The sequence below is a fragment of the Alnus glutinosa genome, chromosome 4, assembly GCF_958979055.1.
Source record: "Alnus glutinosa chromosome 4, dhAlnGlut1.1, whole genome shotgun sequence".
Lineage (NCBI taxonomy): Eukaryota > Viridiplantae > Streptophyta > Magnoliopsida > Fagales > Betulaceae > Alnus > Alnus glutinosa.
In genome coordinates this window covers 11843682-11862924 of record NC_084889.1, presented here as the reverse complement: position 1 = coordinate 11862924, position 19243 = coordinate 11843682, and the positions used below count along the sequence as shown (strand labels likewise).

Below are 19243 nucleotides of genomic sequence, written 5' to 3'. Positions count from 1 at the left end.
TTAATTAACATTCTAACATATGCTTAGAAATTTTTATTGTTTTAAGAATCATATTAAAACATATGAATCTTATGATCCATGTGCGATTAATATGAACTAAAATGTTATCATTTATAATGCTATGAATATTGATGTTATGAATTTTGGAAATACTATTAAGAATGAAAATCAAACATCCCAGCAGGATCGTGATAAAGCAATGAATGAAAATCAAGCATCCCTGCAGGATCGCGCTAAAGCAATAATTTTTCTTCGCCATCATCTACATGATGAATTAAATAAAAATGAGTACCTTATAATAAAAGATTCATTGACCTTGTGGAATAATTTGAGGGAGAGATACAAGTACCAGAAGACAGTTATCCTCCCAAAAAGCTCATTATTGTTGGATGCACCTGAAGTTGCACTCTTTAACATCAGCTCACAGTTAAAACTGTGCACTTATGATGATATATACCATATTTCATGCCTCGAATGTGCTCCTGCAGCAGCAATATCGAGAGTGTAATTTTACAAGATATTCTGAACTAATATCTTGTCTTCTAGTGGCTGAGCAAAACAACGAGCTATTAATGAAAAATCACCAATCTCGTCCAACGAGTTCTACACCATTTCCTGAAGCAAATGGAACCTCATTTTGTGGTAATAAAGGAAACCATTATCGTGGACGTGGACGTGGTAGAATATATATATATTATAGAGGTCAATGGGAACGTACTCATAATTCTTACAAAAGAAATTTTCATTTCCACCAGAAGTGGAACCACACTGAGGCGAAAGAATATAAAAACAAAGGTTTACAGAATAAACCTACAAAGAACTATTAAGATCGATAAATGTTACAGGTGTAATATGAAAAGACATTTGTCGCGTACCTGCCGTACGCCTAAACATCTGATCGACCTATATCAAGCATCCATAAAAGAAAAAAAAAAATGGATTAAAATGAATTTTGTTAATCACAGTAATCTTGTAGTTATATATATATATATATATATATATATATATATTATGTTGTCAATTTTAAATTTATTTTGTTATTTTATTTTGATTAATGAAATTTAATATTTATTTTATTATGTATGGAGGTATGGGCCATACTGATGGAATGATTAATTCCAAAATGATTGGTGAAGATTTGTGTCTGGCAGACAGTTGTACAACGCACACAATTCTTAGAGATAAGAAATATTTTCAATACTTAATATTAAACAAAGCTAGTGTCAATACAATATCAGGTTCATCAAACCTAATTGAAGGCTCTGGAAGAGCAAATATTATATTGCCAAAAGGAACAAAATTTTGTATTGATGATGCTTTGTATTCTTCTAAATCTAGAAGAAATTTAATCAGTTTTAAAGATATTCGTTTAAATGGTTATCATGTTGAAACCACTAATGAAGGCAGTGACGAATATCTTTATATTACTTCAATAATTTCGGGCCAGAAGCTCATATTGGAAAAACTGCCTGCTTTCTCTTCCGGGTTGTATTATACAACAATAAGAACAATTGAATCACATGTTATGATGCACCAGAAGTGCTCTAATCCAAAAATGTTTATGCTTTGGCATGATCGTCTTGGACATCCGGGAACAATTATGATGCGTCGAATAATTGAGAACTCTCATGGGCATCCCTTAAAGAACCAGAAGATTCTTTTACAAAGTGATTATCCTTGTGCTGCATGTTCTCAAGGTAAACTTGTAATAAAACCTTCCCCTTCTAAGGTAATTCTTGAATCTCCATCATTTTTACAAAGAATTCAAGGGGATATATGTGGGCCAATTCACCCTCCATGTGGGCCATTTAGATATTTTATGGTTTTAATAGATGCATCAACTAGATGGTCACATGTTTGTCTACTTTCTACTCGTAATGTTGCATTTGCTAGACTTCTTGCCCAAATAATTAGATTACGGGCACAATTTCCTGATCATCCAATTCAATCTATTCGGATGGATAATGCGGGTGAATTTACATCTCAAGCATTTTATGATTATTGCATGTCAATCGGTATTAATGTTGAGCATCCTGTTGCTCATACACACACTCAAAATGGTTTAGCTGAATCGTTTATTAAACGACTTCAGTTAATTGCTCGACCTTTGCTTATGAAATCAAAACTACCTATTTCTGCTTGGGGACATGCAATATTACATGCTGCATCATTAGTTCGGATCAGACCAACATCTTACCAAAAATATTCTCATTTACAACTTGTATTTGGTCAACCACCAAATATTTTTCATTTTCGCATTTTTGGTTGTGCTGTATATGTTCCAATTGCTCCACCTCAGCGCACTAAGATGGGACCTCAACGTAGACTTGGGATTTATATTGGTTTTGATTCTCCATCTATTATTAGATATCTTGAACCTTTAACTGGTGATATTTTTAAAGCACGTTTTGAAGATTGTCATTTTGATGAAAATATATTTCCATCACTAGGGAAAGAAAAGTCGTTGCCAGAAGCACGACAAGAAATCACTTGGAATAATTCGACGTTATCTCATTTTGATCCTCGTACAAATCAGTGTGAACTAGAAGTTCAGAGGATCATTCATTTGCAGAGTATTGCAAATCAATTGCCGGATGCATTTACTGACAATAAGAAAATAATTAAGTCTCACATTCCAGCTGCTAATACTCCAACAAAGATAGAAGTCCCTGTAGGACAATTAACTAATACAGCAGCAAATGAGTCTAAGGCACGCCTGAAGCGTGGAAGACCTATTGGTGCAAAGGATAAGATTCCCCGGAAGAGAAAAGCACAAGGAAATGAAATCGGCGCTCCTGAAGAGGCCTTACCCACAAAACAGGCAACAGAAATTGATCCATCCAAACTTTCTGTACAAAATTCTCCTGGAAAGAAATCCCCTGAAGAGGAACCTCTTGAAGAGGAATCTCCTGAAGAGTTACCCCCTGAAGAGGAACAGGTACCTGAAAATAATGAGATCTCAATAAATTATATAAGTACAGGAGAAATATTTGATAGAAATAAAATTGTTGTCGACAACATATTTTCATTTAAAGTTGCATTTGACATTACCAGAAGTAATGATGATATTGAACCACAATCCGTCGAAGAATGTCGACGTAGAAATGATTGGCCAATGTGGAAGGAAGCAATTCATGCAGAATTGAACTCACTAGCAAAACGTGAAGTATTTGGACCTGTAGTCCAAACACCAGAAGGTGTGTCGCCTGTTGGATACAAGTGGGTATTTGTACGAAAACGTAATGAGAAAAATGAAATTGTGAGATATAAAGCAAGACTTGTTGCACAAGGTTTCCTGCAGAAACCAGGTATTGATTATGAAGAAACATATTCCCCTGTAGTGGATGCAATTACATTTAGATTTTTGATTAGCTTGGTAGTTACAGAAAGTTTGGATATGCGTTTAATGGATGTGGTTACAGCATATTTATATGGATCACTTGATAATGATATATACATGAAAATCCCTGAAGGATACAAAATGCCTGAAGCATGTAATTCAAAATCCCGAAGTATTTATTCTATCAAGCTACAAAGATCTTTATACGGGTTAAAGCAATTCGGACGCATGTGGTACAATCGTCTTAGTGAATATCTATTGAAAGAAGGATTTGAGAATAATCCAATTTGTCCATGCGTTTTCATTAAGAAATCAGAATCTGGATTTGCTATCATTGCAGTTTATGTAGATGATTTAAATCTTGTCGGGACTCCAGAAGAGCTCACAAAAACTGCCACTTATCTAAAAAATGAGTTTGAGATGAAAGATCTTGGGAAGACAAAATTTTGTCTTGGCTTACAGATTGAACATTTTCAAAATGGAATTCTTGTTCATCAATCAACATACACAGAAAAAGTCCTGAAGCACTTTTACATGGAGAAAGCTCATCCTTTGAGCACTCCAATGGTTGTTCGTTCGCTTGATGTGAAAAAAGACCCTTTTCGCCCTCGAGAAGATGACGAAGAAATTCTTGGTCCTGAAGTACCATATCTTAGTGCAATTGGCGCACTCATGTATCTTGCAAATTGCACACGACCTGATATAGCATTTTCAGTTAATTTACTAGCAAGATACAGTTCTGCACCAACTCGAAGGCATTGGAATGGGGTCAAACATGTTCTACGCTATCTTCGTGGAACAACTGACATGGGATTATTTTATCCAAAAGGTTCAAATTCACAGTTAGTTGGATATGCAGATGCGGGTTTTCTTTCTGATCCGCATAAAGGTAGATCTCAAACAGGATATCTATTTACATGTGGAAGTACTGCTTTTTCATGGAGATCTGTCAAGCAAACACTTGTTGCTACTTCTTCAAATCACTCAGAAATTATAGCAATTCATGAAGCAAGTCGGGAATGCATATGGCTAAGATCAGTAATTCAACACATTCGAGAAAAGTGTGGTTTATCCACAATCAAAGATAGCCCGACAATATTATATGAAGATAATGCTGCTTGTATCACACAGATCAGAGGAGGATACATTAAAGGTGATAGAACAAAACATATTTCACCAAAATTCTTTTATACACATGAGCTCCAGAAGAATGGTGATATTGATGTGAAGCAGATACGATCAAGTGACAATTTAGCAGATTTATTTACCAAAACATTACCAACTGCAACATTTAAGAAGTTAGTGAATAACATTGGAATGCGCCGACTCAAGGATCTTTCATCATAAACAATTGAAGTTCTTCTTCCTGATGAGGGGGAGTAAAATGATTATGCTGATTGTACTCTTTTTCCTTCGCTAAGGTTTTTCCCACTGGGTTTTCCTTTGCAAGGTTTTAATGAGGCAATCCTAAAGCATACGATGACACACAAGAATAGTGTACTCTTTTTCCTTCGCCACAGGTTTTTTTTCCACTGGGTTTTCCTTGGCAAGGTTTTAACGATGCATATTCTTAGTGTATGGTCATCCAAGGGGGAGTGTTATGAATGCATTCATGCATTTGGTGGAGGACCATTTAGTTTCATCTATTGGAATTCTACACATTCATGTCATCTTTTAGAATTCCATAACATTCATGTAATACATTGATGTAGCCTTTTAATTCATGTCCTATCCTTTCCTATTCCTTAACCTCCCACTATGATTCTATGTCTATAAAAGGGAGTATTGGATACTTTGTAAAATACACAATTATAGAGAAGAATCATACATAGTTCCTGAAGAACTAATTTCATATTTACAATCTCTTTATCTTGTCTTGTTATTTTCATTAATTTTACAACACAAACGACTATTTTTGATATTTTTTTCCTTTATAGATCCCATGTTACAAACTTCCAACCAACCGGAGGCTGTCTATCAGATGTCAGTCATACTAAAAAACTAAATCATTTTGAGAATAAAAAAGGAAATACAGTTAGGTACTGTTTTGTACATCAGAGAAAAAGAAAAAAAAAAATTGAAACTATGAAACACGATTTACTTTAAATTACAAAATTGAAACTATGTTACACTTGAAAAGAATAGGGTCTCCACAAATGTCCCGCAGTGGAGACGAATGAATCATAGATAGATATTCTTCATCTGTTACTCCTTTCACCAGTTAGATTATTACCTCTTTACCGTTCTTGCATTTCTCAGGTTCAATTTGAGCGGTTGATTTCGAGTCTGATCACAGGAACTGGTAATTAGTAATGGCATCCCTCGTGGAAAAGCCCTTGTATAACTTGTCAATATAACTCAATCCAATCAACTTCAGTGGCACTGTTGGGAAAGGAGGGCTCAAGTATAACTTGTCATATAACACTCTGAAATTCCCTTTCACTTTATATTTATAGAGAGAGAGAGAGAGAGAGAGAGTATTCACGAAACATGAGGTTCCTCGTCAATCAATATAACACGCTGCTTTCCACTTTCTGAGCGGAGAACATCTCCTTTAAATCCAATCTGAAGTAAAAAATAAATGAATAAAAATAAGAAGCCTTTCGAAACAATGAAGCTCCGGAAGGATAAGGAGAAAAACAAAACCAGGAAAGCGAAAGAATGCATAGGACTGGTAATTCTATTAACGCTAAGCATCTAGACGATTAACTGTATGCTAGTAATTACCTCAACAGAACTGTCAGGGGAGAACCACCGCAAAAGCACACCAAGGTGCACCACAGCAGGAATAAGCTTGAAAAGCAGAGGAGTTGTCACCTGGAGAAGTTTTTATGAATAATCCAATCAGAAAGCACATTACTATGATAAGGAAGATCAATTTAAGCAAGAACACGTAACGGTTAAAAAATAAAAATAAAATTAAAAAATTGAGTTTAAGCTTTTATAAGAATAATATTCCAAGCCCCTGGCAGGGTCTGTTCCTCTCGTTTTTTTCCAACTGGTTTCAGGCAACTGATAATCCATCATTCCGGGTTTAGGTTCCACAGAAAAGAAAAGAAACTAAGCATTTCATATGTAGGAGGAGGTTGAAGTGAAGTTCAGCATACATCTAAAAAGATTAAGAAATGCGGACAGACACTCTTAACAACTTCTATTCCGAAAAATTGTGTGATGTAAGTTTGTTATTCGTCAACAAACAGTTAAATGTTGTGGGATAAAACAAAACAAGGTACATCCAAAGCATGCGTGGATTCCATCAACTACACATTATATCAGTAGAAACGTTGAATGAAATAACTTCATACCAGACTAAGAGCTGTAGTCCCAAGAAGCAACAGGTACACTTTCCCCTGAAAATGTTCAAAGTTTCAGCTCTACAGCTCAAAATTTCCACATACTTTCCTGCTAGAAGATAGTGGTTTAAAGATCTAGAAACATGGCCATAGTGATATATTATGGTCATTAGTGAACAATGAGGGCACCAGACTTGTTTACTATCCAAAATTGTTTTGTTTAAGCATCAGCATGACAAACGGAAACTGTAACACTAACCTCAACTAGATGAAGATTAGAAGCACGACTGAGAAGAACAAAAGCAAATTCCCCTATCTGTGCCAGAGACATTCCAACCTGTACATGCACCCAAATTCACTCAAAAATTGAAAATATTAAACAAGTGATATAACCATTGTGATATCTAAATCTTACAAGAAGTGCAGTTTTGTTGTTGTAACCAAATCCCTTGACAACAATGGCGATTATTATAGTTTTTATGATGATCACCAAAATAACTGATGCTAGTAATATATCCACGTGGTTCCAGAGAAACTGGACATGGATCAACATCCCAATGCTGGCCAGAAAAAGAGCAGCAAAAAGATTGCGAATGGGTTCGATCTGCACAGAAAACAAAATTCAAGTCTAGGATCACTCACGGTAATACTCAATGCCACCTATTAAATGTTTACTGTCAGAAGACTCCAACTTGAGACAACTTATCAAGAAAAAAAAAGACTCCAACTTGAGACCAATATTTTACCTTAGATGAATCACAACATATTACATATCACAAGATTTGTGCATGACGGGCATGCAGTCTTTATTTTACAAGATACTACAGAAAACAGGGGGTAAAACCACCACTACTACACTTGGGGGAAGATAAACATGCCAAAACTTGGATGTCGGACAGACTAGTAAACTACTACTTCTGATGACAGATAGCATAAATTAAATAGCCTTACTTGTTCTAGTGTATGTTGTGCAAGATCAGTCGTTGATATCATCACTCCAGCAGCAAAGGAACCAAGTTCTAGACTTAGCCCCAGCTTATCACTACACTGAAATTGTACAAAAAATTAGAAAATAGCCACATGCTTAGGGTCAAAATATAGTATATGCAAGAAATACAAGGTCATGATTCAAGGTCTTTTGAACAAAATAAAATGTTTTTCTGCAGCAATCAACACTAGCTAACAAGATAACTCCAATTATAGCCTTTTATGCAGTGTTAGATGTACGTTTGTTCTAATCCTTTCACATTTCCATTCTCTGGAGGTACCATCTACATGATTATCACATATGCAAAAACTTAATGTGTCCTTGATATAAAGAACATTTAAATCCGCTTTCTTTATTTTATGCATAGATGATCAAGATAATCACAACTTTCCATGATAGAGTGTCCATTGGGTGATATATAAATAAACAAACTTCAAGCAGCATCTTTAATCAGCTGACATGACCATTTCTCATAGTACAACAGAACTTATCATTCAGACAGCACAACAGATTTAGAACTTGGCCATTGCAATCCAGGGGCTTAAATGCTTGAAATACTACCATGAAAAAGCATGGACAACGTACTGATGGTAGTTTTTTTGTGGAATTGAAAGCATGGAGGAAAAAGTTCCCTATTGAGTGTCAACCTTTCTGCCAAATTAGGAGACATTGAATCAAGATACTGAAATTCTCACTTCCCTCTATCAACCTTACTATGCATAAAAGAAAGCAAATGAAATAAGTGGCCATTCTGGAAACCGCAATCAAACATGATGTGTCATTAAATTAATGAGCATCCTCAAACTCTAATTTTCAAACATGAAAGAGTGGAAAATGAATATGGAATGAAGATAGAGTAACATCTAAGCCAAAGCAAGAATTCCAGACAGATGAAGAAATAGGAAGCAAAACCAACCCAGGCTACAAGCAAGCAGAACGCAACTGATGCCAATTGATATAGTTCATTGGTCTGCAAAGATAAAAATATAATTAAAAACAGTAGCTCATGCACACATGATCAGCAATCTTTCAGAAACACACACACAAACACCTGTGATGATATATATAATAGGTTTTGAATCTTTAACAGTATGTAAATGACAAGTAACCATACCTGTGATGATAGGCTTATCATCAGTTTAAGTAACCAAGGGACACAAGTACGAGATAATATTGTCAGAATAGCCAAAAAAGAAATTAATACCACCAACCTGCCAAAGGGAAGAAATACAATGTCATAAGAGATAATATTTGCAGAATAGCCAAAAAGTTGTGAGTTTATCTCATCTGCAGAATAACTGTATGTATATATCATTCCAATATATAAAAAATCTTTTAAATACGTATACTTCACATTGTTTCTGCATGGAATACCCAGTGTCCCCATTGCTATCATCAATAAAAAAAATACACCAAATTTTATGTAGTATTGTAGCCATAAGGAGCCATTAAGTCACTTCCAAGTCCTTTTGGTATATGCTAAGTAGCAAAAACACATCTTCTAAGGAGTCATTTTCATATCAGACGCACTGACACTTCTCAGACAAAAAGAACGAAGGTTGGAAACTTGGAGAGTTTCATAAGTTCATTACTTACAGTTTAGTCATGGACATCACTCCTTGAAGAACACCAGAAGTCCCCCCCAGTACTGGAAGCAAAGCAAACAGTAAACCCACAGCACAGTCCTGTAGGTCAAAAAGTTCTAAAGAGTAAAAGAGCATTTGAAAGTAGAAATTTAGTGTTCACATCAATCATTGGAGTAGTGGAAAGAAAAGACCTAAAGGTGAGTCCATTGAAGGAAGATTGGTAAAAAGAAAAGAAAGAAAAACCAGCTAAATACCTGCAGAATAAGGATGCCAATGGTAACTTGACCGTGAAGGGCATTAGTAGAGTTCTTTTCCATCAAAAACTTCAATACCTGTGTCCCAGAGTAAAAAAAACTTCACCATTACAGACAACATTCATTATAGGACTAAGTAGATAGATATAGAACTGCAAGCACATCCACACATAAGACAGATTCAAGATAAAGTTTTACCACTGCTGTTGAAGACATAGAAAGGAACGCGCCAACAAATACCCCCTCAGAAGCTTTACCACCACATAACTGTAAAAGGAATCCGCTCAAAAATTGCAGCATTGAGAATGAGAAACATCATTACTTTTGCAAAAGATGTTTGAAACTTAAAAAGGTTGGCATCAAAATCAACGCATTAATATTTTCCATTCAAAGTGCACCAGTACTATACAGTAAACCTTTTTTCCCAGTTTATTTGTTGAATATACAAACCTAAGACCCACCCAACCCCACCATAGTCCTTCACCGCTAGAGCCGCCTAGGGACTCCATGCAAACAAAATATGAATAGTGTATAGGGTCAGATGGATGAGTGGAAGCTTCAAGGCACTATAGCAGAACACAGACCTCCCATTGGCTCAGTCAAAAGGTGGTCTAATACTATCGTAAGACTCAAGAACTAGAATGCCAAACTGTGGTGAATGATATCAAAATTGTCTTTTACATTACCTGCCTAATATGACATTATTATCCACTAGCTCAAAGTAAAACCTAAAGGCTAGAGCTTAAGAGCCCCAGTGCAAAGCTCAAGCCTCTTCACTGGGTGGAAACGAAGTTGATATGATACAAGGATCCTCCATAAACTTGTCATCTACTTCCAATTGTTCTTATTACTTTGAAAATCGCAGCTCTTAAGTGTTTGCAATATTCCCAATTCAGTTTTAACTTTTCTATGGAATATTCTCAGATGCAAGTAGTTTTCACAAGCAGAAAAGGAAAAACTTCCATGAAAGTTCTGTCAGAACTTGCAGGCATACCGAGGCTGTAATACCACACAGGCACATAAATAGGAAAATTTGAAGCAGGCCCCCCAGAACAGCAATTGCTCGAACAACTCGGAGCTACAATCACACAGAAATAAAGTTTGAATAATAATTTCACTACAAGACTGAAGATGAAGAAGGCTAAAGAACAAAATCTGACCTTTGTCATGGAGAACTCCAGGCCTAGCGCAAAAAGAAGAAAAACTACACCAAACTGAGCCACCGTTTCAACCTATGTGCATGCATCAGTGCAAAAAAGTAAGCGACACGTAAAAATATCTGACAAAAGAAGACCCCATTGGTTCACCAGAGAGAATCCCATGACATAAGAAGACATGAACCTACCAAATAATCGCATGGACAATAGCTTTTAAGCCATAAGAAAAGATACTAGGTAATGTCATTTTCAGTTCCTAATGTACGGAGGCCAACCAATTTACACTTTATCCCAAGATGGGTTTTTAACTTCGTTAATGCTGTTAACTATTTAATAACAGCGTCAACAAAATGCATGATCGCCAGTAAATTTGTAACACAGGTATATTGACATGGATTACAGAAACCTAAAGAATTGCAAACAAATCTAGAACAAGTGAAAAACTGTATAGGCTTTAACTAAGCTCTAAAGGAATTACTACAATAACAATCAAATGGTTGATAGATATGTCAGTTGATTCATTCATTCATTCATTGGCATCATGACACATGAAGGGATTACTTGGCCAAAACAGTAAAGTATGTCACTAAAGCAAACAAACCATCATTTTTCAAGAGTATTAAAGTAATAAGAGAAAGTGGGGCTATAGCTTTTAAAGAAACAACATACTTGGACCATTTCACTGACAAAGCTAAACCCTCCAGGTCCAATAAAAGATCCCGCTAGCAAATAGCCAGTAATAACCTGATAAAATTTAGCATTATTAACAATAATATCAGACAATTAGTGTAATATAACAGTTAAACAGATCCTAATAGTGGAGATTGTCATAAATAAAGCATAGATCAAATAATCAGACCGGCTGTCCAGCACAAGCGAAGGCAATGCCACCACAAGTTGCTGACACAATAACAACTACCAAATCGGATATCAATCTACAAAGAAATAAGTAGAAAAGCACAGATAAGCTCACATTGCACACGCAGAAACATAACTTTAACAAAACTATCTTAAATTCACAAAGTTTACCTCAAGTCTAGCTGCAGAACTGGATATTTTGATTTGAAATTAGATATAATAAAGACATTGTCCTGAAAATAAAGCTCGTAGATTATTCTTTTAGAACTAAAATGAAAAATGCAAACATGGAAAGATTTTATTTTGACATATTTACCCAAGTAAAATAATTTTTACTGAAGCAATCTTACCTTCCGATCTATCAAAGTAGGAGTATCTTCTGCTCTATTTTCATTATCCAGATTAAAAACATGATGCAGTTGAAATGACCTAAGAGTTGGAAGCAACAATGGAGAATGAAAAAAATGGCACAAAACGATGACATAAAGAAAGAAACCCTCATTATTCTAGTGGTGAATACAAGTGAGAAGCTACACGCATCCTCAGATTTAAAACAGAAACACATACTTTTCCTCTTTTGTGTCATTTTTCTTTGACTTAACTCTGGCTACAGTTTCCAGAACTGCCTGATAACACAAACAAATAAAGAAAATGGAGTTCAGCGAGAGCTTCATGCTAAAATTGGCACCTAATGAATTCAAACTAGGACAGAAAGACAAGATATAGCAAATCCAACTGATCAAGAGCCTGAATGCAAATAAATCGCAATTGACAATCAAGAAAGAGTACATTATAAGAGTTCAAGTGAGATATTCTATATCACTGCGAGCATATCTAATTACATTTGACTAAAAATTGTGCATAAAATTATAATTGCGGCCATTGAGATCTTAACTTACCTTTTATAAGGCCATGATTTTGAATTGAAATTTGAATAAATAATATAGTTATAAATTCAACTACCTCCTTATAATCTAGCGTATCTGAACTCAATATCATTATTGATGTTCTAAGGCTTCTATGGTTACAAAAACTACTTCTTTCAAAAACATTCTTATTTAAATTTCTAAAGAATACGGTGCCACCAACCTGCTGTTCGGCTACACTGTTATTGAAGCCTCCAGCATCAGCCGCTGCCAAAAAAGATCTCGGCGGATTTTACCATGATCATACATAAACAAAATTGAAACTCGAAAACAGTAATTATACGCATTTCAAACCGCTTCTTCATCAACCAAGCAAAAGCGTAAGATGATAAACCCTAACTAAACTGATAAGCAGAGAGAGCAAGGAGAGCTCGGATCTACGAACCTTCGGGTTGATCGTTCTCGGGGAACTCGTTGGCCAGAGCTTGATCAATCATGTGTGCGAAGCTGCCTTCTTTGGGCTTAGAAAGAGAGACATTCAACTCGGTGGAGTTGGTGGTTTCAAGCCGATCTGACTCGGCGAGTGACAGCGAAGGAAGTAACAGAGCAAAGCAGAGAAGGAGGAGGCTGAGCTCCGCGGACGGAGATCTTCTCAACATTGCTGAGAAGCAAGCGTGCGTACCGGAGAGAGAGAGAGAGAGAGAGAGAGAGAGGTTTCGGTTGGTCGACGAAGCTCAAAAAGGATAGAGGGAGAAAGCGATAGACGCGGAGAGACGAAATGAGGAGAGGGAAGTGAAAGAGAAAGAAATGCAACGAGAAAGAGAGAGGCTCAGTGGAAATGGCAAGTGGATTATAGAGACCCAACACAGAGAGGAGAGAAAGATTGTGAGAGCGAGGGAGAGAGAGAGAGAGAGTGAGAGGTCAGAGGAGTGACCTCCACCAAAATCACAATTGAATAAATAAATAAATAAATAGGGACAAGGGTAAGAGAGTAACCAGGGACCTGGGTTAGGCTCAACAGCAACAACTCATTATTAAGAGCTCTGGTAGATCTTATGGAATATTTCCAGCCAGGGTCACGAAAGAGTTCCCAGTCAGTCGAGATAATTATCAATTTCAATGGAGTAGAAGTAGAACTAGAAAGATTAGTATTTAGTCGTTTGGGTGATTTCATTAGTTGCATTTTTCTTCAAAAGACTATTGGCAGCAGCTGCTCTGCAACTGCAATCCCACGTCACATTTTGACTAGCCATCAGGTACCTGTTTTTCAAAGTTACTAAATCTGGTTTTTTTTTTTTTTTTTTCATTTTATTTATATGCTTCTACATATTTTATTTTCAAATTCATCATTAAATTTAGGGTTAAATACATATTTATCCATGTGCTTTATGATCTTTATTTTTTGCCCCCTCAGTTTCACTTTTTATCAAATTTGGTACCTGTGGTATATGAAAAGACGAAAATGGTACTTCCGTCTGATTTCTCGTCCAAAACTAACGTCCACCCACGTCATTGGGTACCTAAAAATTTGAAGCCCAAAACCCAATTCTTTACACATCGTTTCCAACAACATCCAGACAACAACATGATAGAAAATGCCGTTGATGGACGTTAGTTTTGAACGAAAAATCAGACAGAAGTACCATTTCCGTCTTTTCATATACCACATGTACCAAAATTGATAAAAAGTGAAATTGAGGGGGCAAAAAATAAAGGTCGTAAAGCACAGGGAACAAATATGTATTTAACTCTTAAATTTATAGATCCACGTTAAGCTTACAAATTCAACACTAAATTTAAAATTTAATTATATAGAGATTTATAAAAAATGTATAAAGGATATATGCATATCATTTTTTTTTCTTTTTTTAATTAAAAAAAAAACACACACACACACACATTAACAACTAACCAACCGATTTATTTTGGTGGTTTCAAATATTTGTAGCACTTTTGTAACAATATTTATCCAATACTCAACAAAAGCATATCATCAACGGCAGTTTTGAATTGGCCCTAAAGTTATTGTAAAACATTTAATGATTAATGAAGCAGATGAATCAGAGTGGGATTTTTTACATGGATTAGTATTTAGTATGTCTCGTTCAGTCTCAAATAAATAAATAAATAAAAGATATACGACTTCCTTCAAATTGGGTCAGAAGAACTTTTTCCAACTCAATCTATAAAAATGTCATTTATCCATTATGCTTTTTAAATAGTAAGTATATAGTTAGAAGTTGAAAGAACTTTTTCTAACTCAATCTATAAAAATATCATTTTATCCATTATGCTTTTTAAATAGTAAGGATATAGTTAGAAGAAAATTTATTAAAAAAGTATGTGTTTCTTCTAACTTTTTTTTTTTTGCTATTTAAAAAACGTGTGATTCTCACATGCAAAATAGACACATAAAATTTTTATAAATTAGGCTGGATGAAGTTCCTTCAACCCAGTTTGAATAAATCATTGTCCAAAAGGGGTAAAACAAAATTTTTGACAAGACAAGTAAGGAGATAAATTCCCTCCCAATTCCTTCAACCCAGTCTTCAATTTTAAACGTGTCATGTATCTCTTGAGCATATTAGAAGTTTATTTTTTTTTTATTGAATAATGTTATAAACTACATTTTTATCTTAAAAAATTATCACACAATACTAACGTGACAGTCTCAACCAATCTTTAAATCAGTCTTTGCAAAAAAATAAAAAATAAAAATTCAAAAATTGGTTAGGACTGCCACAACAACACTATGGAATATTTGTGAAATATAAATATGGTATATAACATTACTTTTCTTTTTATTAATGTTAAAAACATGTGTTTTTCATGTGTTAAGCGACATGTGACACTTTTCTTCTAACTCAGTTTAAAGAAAATGTCTGTCAAAATATATAGAAGCTAGCATTTCCCAAGATTAAACAATAAATGAAGCTTTTCATTCATTAATCATGTACTCCTAACAAGGAAATATGGTATCCGATGAATTTTGTAAGATTTTACAAACAATTATGAAGTAGAGAGTTATTGAGAAGAGATGTATTCAAATCATTAGTTGAAGAAGAGAGAAAAGTTAACCAGGGTTAGGGTTAAATGGTGTGGTCATAGACTCATAGATTTCCTTCTCCAAAGATTAATGAGATTGGTGGGGGCCTTTATTGGGAAGGAATGGGAGGAAGTTGGGTTTGGTTAAAAAGGCTTCGGTCCAGTGAGGTATGGATTAGGATTTAGGAGCCTTGGGGCCCTCACATGTGACGCTCTTTCAAGTTTGCATCTTCTAACGTTTATCAATCTTTTTCTTTTCTTTTTTCTTTTTTCTTTTTTTTTTTGCCCTTTTTTTAATTAATTAATTAGTTTATTATTTTTGTTTTGTTTTAAGTTTTGGGGCAGGATACAAACAACTTCTTGATCTGGCTTGGAATCTACCGTTGTGAAATACTGAAATGAACGTTTAGTTGGCTAACCATTTTTCAAGATTGAATAGCTGGAATGACATTTCTCGAGTCCTCTTAAAGGATTAGGGATGGCATTTCATATTCGTGTGCTGGAATCGAATTGTATTGGGCATAAATTTATATAAATTAACTCTAATTCAATTAATTTAATTAAACGAATCAAACCCTTCAACAACCATAACCTACTAATTTTGTGTTGGGTTCATGCAAAAAAAATTTCAGTCTTAAATGTCACTTGTTAGGTTTGGATTGTGTCGAAGTATAAGTATAAAATTATATAGGTTAACCATAATCCAATTTACTTAGACAAATCTAACCCCTAATCCAATCCATTAATTTTATGTTGAGTTGGTATCAACTTCATAGTTATGTCAAAACAGCTAGAGCAGGTGGAAAAAAGTTTCTCTATCATCAAATCCTACAAAGATAGCCCGGCATATTTTTCAAGGGTCCCGTTAGAGCCAATCAAAAAGGGGGGAAAAATAAAGAAAAGATAAGAACTTTGAAATATAGCTGGAAAATCTTTTTTATTTTAGTAACTAATAAAATTCACACGATAAAAGTTTTATACAAAGTCTTGGTAAAAGTATTCACAGCAGCTTTTCAATAGCCCCTTTACTTTTCTACATATAGGGAAAATGTCAAAAAATCACCCACACCAAATATCCTAACAGTTCCCTAAGTATTGGGAATGATACAATTCTATCCAATGTGTAGGGAACCAAAAGAGCTTTCATATCCATTATTTTAATACAAAATCCTTTTGCCTTTTATTGGTGATTATGTTGGAATTTTGTGAAAAATATGAGAATAGGTACAAACTTATTTTTATAAAGAAATAATATTTAATTGATATAATGGAAGTTATTGTGGAATGTATTTGGATAGAGAAACAAAAATTAATTTTATTTCTTAAATTAAAAAAAAAAAAAAAAAAAAAAAAAAAAAAAAAAAAACTGATGTGAATGCCCTAAAATAGTAGAAGAGAGAGCCTGGAGAAGGGGTGGGGACAATTGAGGCTTTTCTCAGCATATGTTTCTTCCCATCAATGGTTGCCAACACATTTTCAGGGACTTTAATCCAAATTCTTACAATTTTAGTTTTAAAGGAAAATGCCTCCGTTAGAATATATAGGATATTTTTATATTAGTATTATTTTGTATTATAGGTATTTATTATAGTTGTCTGCAATCAAAATCTATAAGATTTGATTATCTTTTCAAGCTTATCTCGCCTACCATATTTTCATTATAAATAAATTTGTTGGTAGTTTTTGGTACGGTGACACGTCAGCTCCGGGTTAGACCTCCTGAATTAGAAGCAACGACTCACTCTCGATTAGTTCACAAAGCTAGGGCCTACAAAACAGGAAAGACACACCAGGAGTTGGTCGGCGGGACCTCCTCCGATGCCTAAGCCAGTTTAAAAATTTAAGAGAACGAGTAAATGCTAACTTGTTAGGTATACCTGCCTATATTCTTATTTATAGTTATATTCTTATTCACTCGTGTTGTGAAAATATGTTAAAATCTCTGCATTAATGACCATTCGTCATAGCTAATGATGCGCACAGTAACTTGATATGTTACGAAAATACTCGGGATAACGTCTTAAGTCACGTGAACCGCCTGGCCTCGACGGTGTGTCAGGCATTTAATCCAATTTGATGTTCTGAGTATGTGATTTTATTAAATGTTGAAGACACCAATAAATACTAGATACTCTAATAAATGCAAGAAGTCCTCTGCTTGGGGCTCCTCGCTCCTATAGGAGGCAAGCGTTCATTACCTCATTTCTGTAACAAGGAGCATACAAAAGACTCCCGGTACTCACAAGCCTCAAACACAAAGATCGTAACAAACCAAACCCAACTAAACAACCTGAAAACCAGGGCCAAACTATAAGAACCCGTAGCAAAATAGAGATTTTAAACCAGCAGTTCAAAAGGAATTAATGTTCCAAGCCTGACAGATGACAACATTGGCTCGAGACTCTTGAAACTTCCCTCTTCTTAGAATTATGGACCTCACTTCCCAAAAAATCACCTTCAAGAGCTGTTCTTCTACTTTGGGATGTCCATTATGCTTGATTTCATTCCTAAAACTCCAAATATTATAAATTGAGGAACTCAACACCAGCCTACACAGAGAAGCATGCATAGAATTACCCTTCCAATTTCTACACCCAAATCTCCTCGCTTCTAGCAGCAATTTCATCTTTCATAAAAACAAAGAAAGATCATATCCATCTCTATATTAAGGAAGAGTACTGCTTATACTTCCAGCTGTGCAGTTTTCTCATGGGAAATTCTTCTAATGGCCCAAAGAAGCAGCAAAAGGAAAACACCACTATCCGCAACTGATTACTCGCGAAACTCAACGAACTCACACAAACTCGCTGCACCTGATTTTTTTGCTCTCAGTCCATGTGGCACGATCTTAGAGGCCAACTCAAACTAAATCATGATTTTGTCTTGTGCTAACGTTTCATTAAAAATAGCCCACAAGATCCCCATAAACAATCCTCACATTTTATTGAGCTTATTTCTCATAATCATATTTTACTAGGCTAATGTCTTACAAGGAGATTATTCATCTTCTCCACATGGGCTGGTATAACGGCCTCAAAAGGCCTAAGTATTCTTCATTCAACAACCATACAATAATAAGTCAACGCTTACGACAAATGATCCATTAAGGCCCTACTGCAAGAAGCTTAAATGGCCAACTTACATGGGTTGGATGTTCGGAGAGTTGACAATTAGCCTATTTTAACGCATCGTTTGGTTTGTTGAATGGGTATTCCATTAGGAAGATGAATAATTATTACTGGGAATGAGGAAGAGTGGAATGGAATAATTATTTCAATTCCTTAATTTGGTGACAACACATATTTCACAATTAAAATTTACCCAAAATTACTAAAAAAACCTACATAATTTCTTATTTTTCAAAAAAACTTAAATCTTAAAATAAAAATTAAAAAAAAAATGTTGGACCTTAGATCTGTGGGTGGCCACAGATCTGATCCTAAATTCTTTGTTTTTTAAAAAAAGAAATTTTAATTTTAAAATTTTAATTTTTAATTTTTTTTTTTTTTGGTTAAGTTTAGTTTGGAAAAATTAAAGAAATATATGGTTCTTTTTGGAAAATGTTGTCTATTCCCTCATGAATAGCTATTCCTCTCAAAAGTGAGATGAATAGCTATTCCTCTTTGTAAAGGAATAGTTATTCCCATAGAATAGATAGGTTCCTACCAAATAAAGGAATAGCTATTCTAATGGAATAGTCATTCCATTCCTCCAATGACTTATTCCGCAAACTAAACGAGGCATAAACCTCTTTATTCCATTTGGCCCAAAAGAAGCCTCATCCAAAAAAAAGATCCAACCAAAGTTTTAGTACTGCTAGAAGTCTCTTCAATACTGTTGACCGATCTGCTGGAAG

General features: G+C 34.9%; 2 protein-coding genes across 2 annotated transcripts; both read right to left on the bottom strand.

The window, feature by feature from the left end:
* Positions 1-2490: 2490 nt before the first annotated feature.
* On the bottom strand, positions 2491-3202 carry LOC133865533 (uncharacterized). Its single transcript, XM_062301956.1, has 2 exons — positions 3052-3202; positions 2491-2942 (listed from the first exon to the last, which is right to left on the bottom strand). The coding sequence occupies exons 1-2, from the start codon at positions 3134-3136 to the stop codon at positions 2629-2631; spliced, it is 399 nt and encodes a 132-aa protein (XP_062157940.1). The 5' UTR covers positions 3137-3202; the 3' UTR covers positions 2491-2628.
* A 2129-nt stretch (positions 3203-5331) lies between these two features.
* Positions 5332-13371, bottom strand: LOC133866600 (K(+) efflux antiporter 6). The gene is made up of 20 exons (XM_062303177.1): positions 12788-13371; positions 12566-12609; positions 12044-12102; positions 11827-11905; positions 11648-11709; positions 11478-11553; positions 11288-11362; positions 10622-10693; positions 10456-10539; positions 9660-9728; positions 9462-9539; positions 9218-9306; positions 8736-8832; positions 8538-8591; positions 7585-7680; positions 7049-7237; positions 6893-6970; positions 6646-6690; positions 6068-6157; positions 5332-5905 (listed from the first exon to the last, which is right to left on the bottom strand). The coding sequence occupies exons 1-20, from the start codon at positions 12999-13001 to the stop codon at positions 5822-5824; spliced, it is 1734 nt and encodes a 577-aa protein (XP_062159161.1). The 5' UTR covers positions 13002-13371; the 3' UTR covers positions 5332-5821.
* Positions 13372-19243: the final 5872 nt, after the last annotated feature.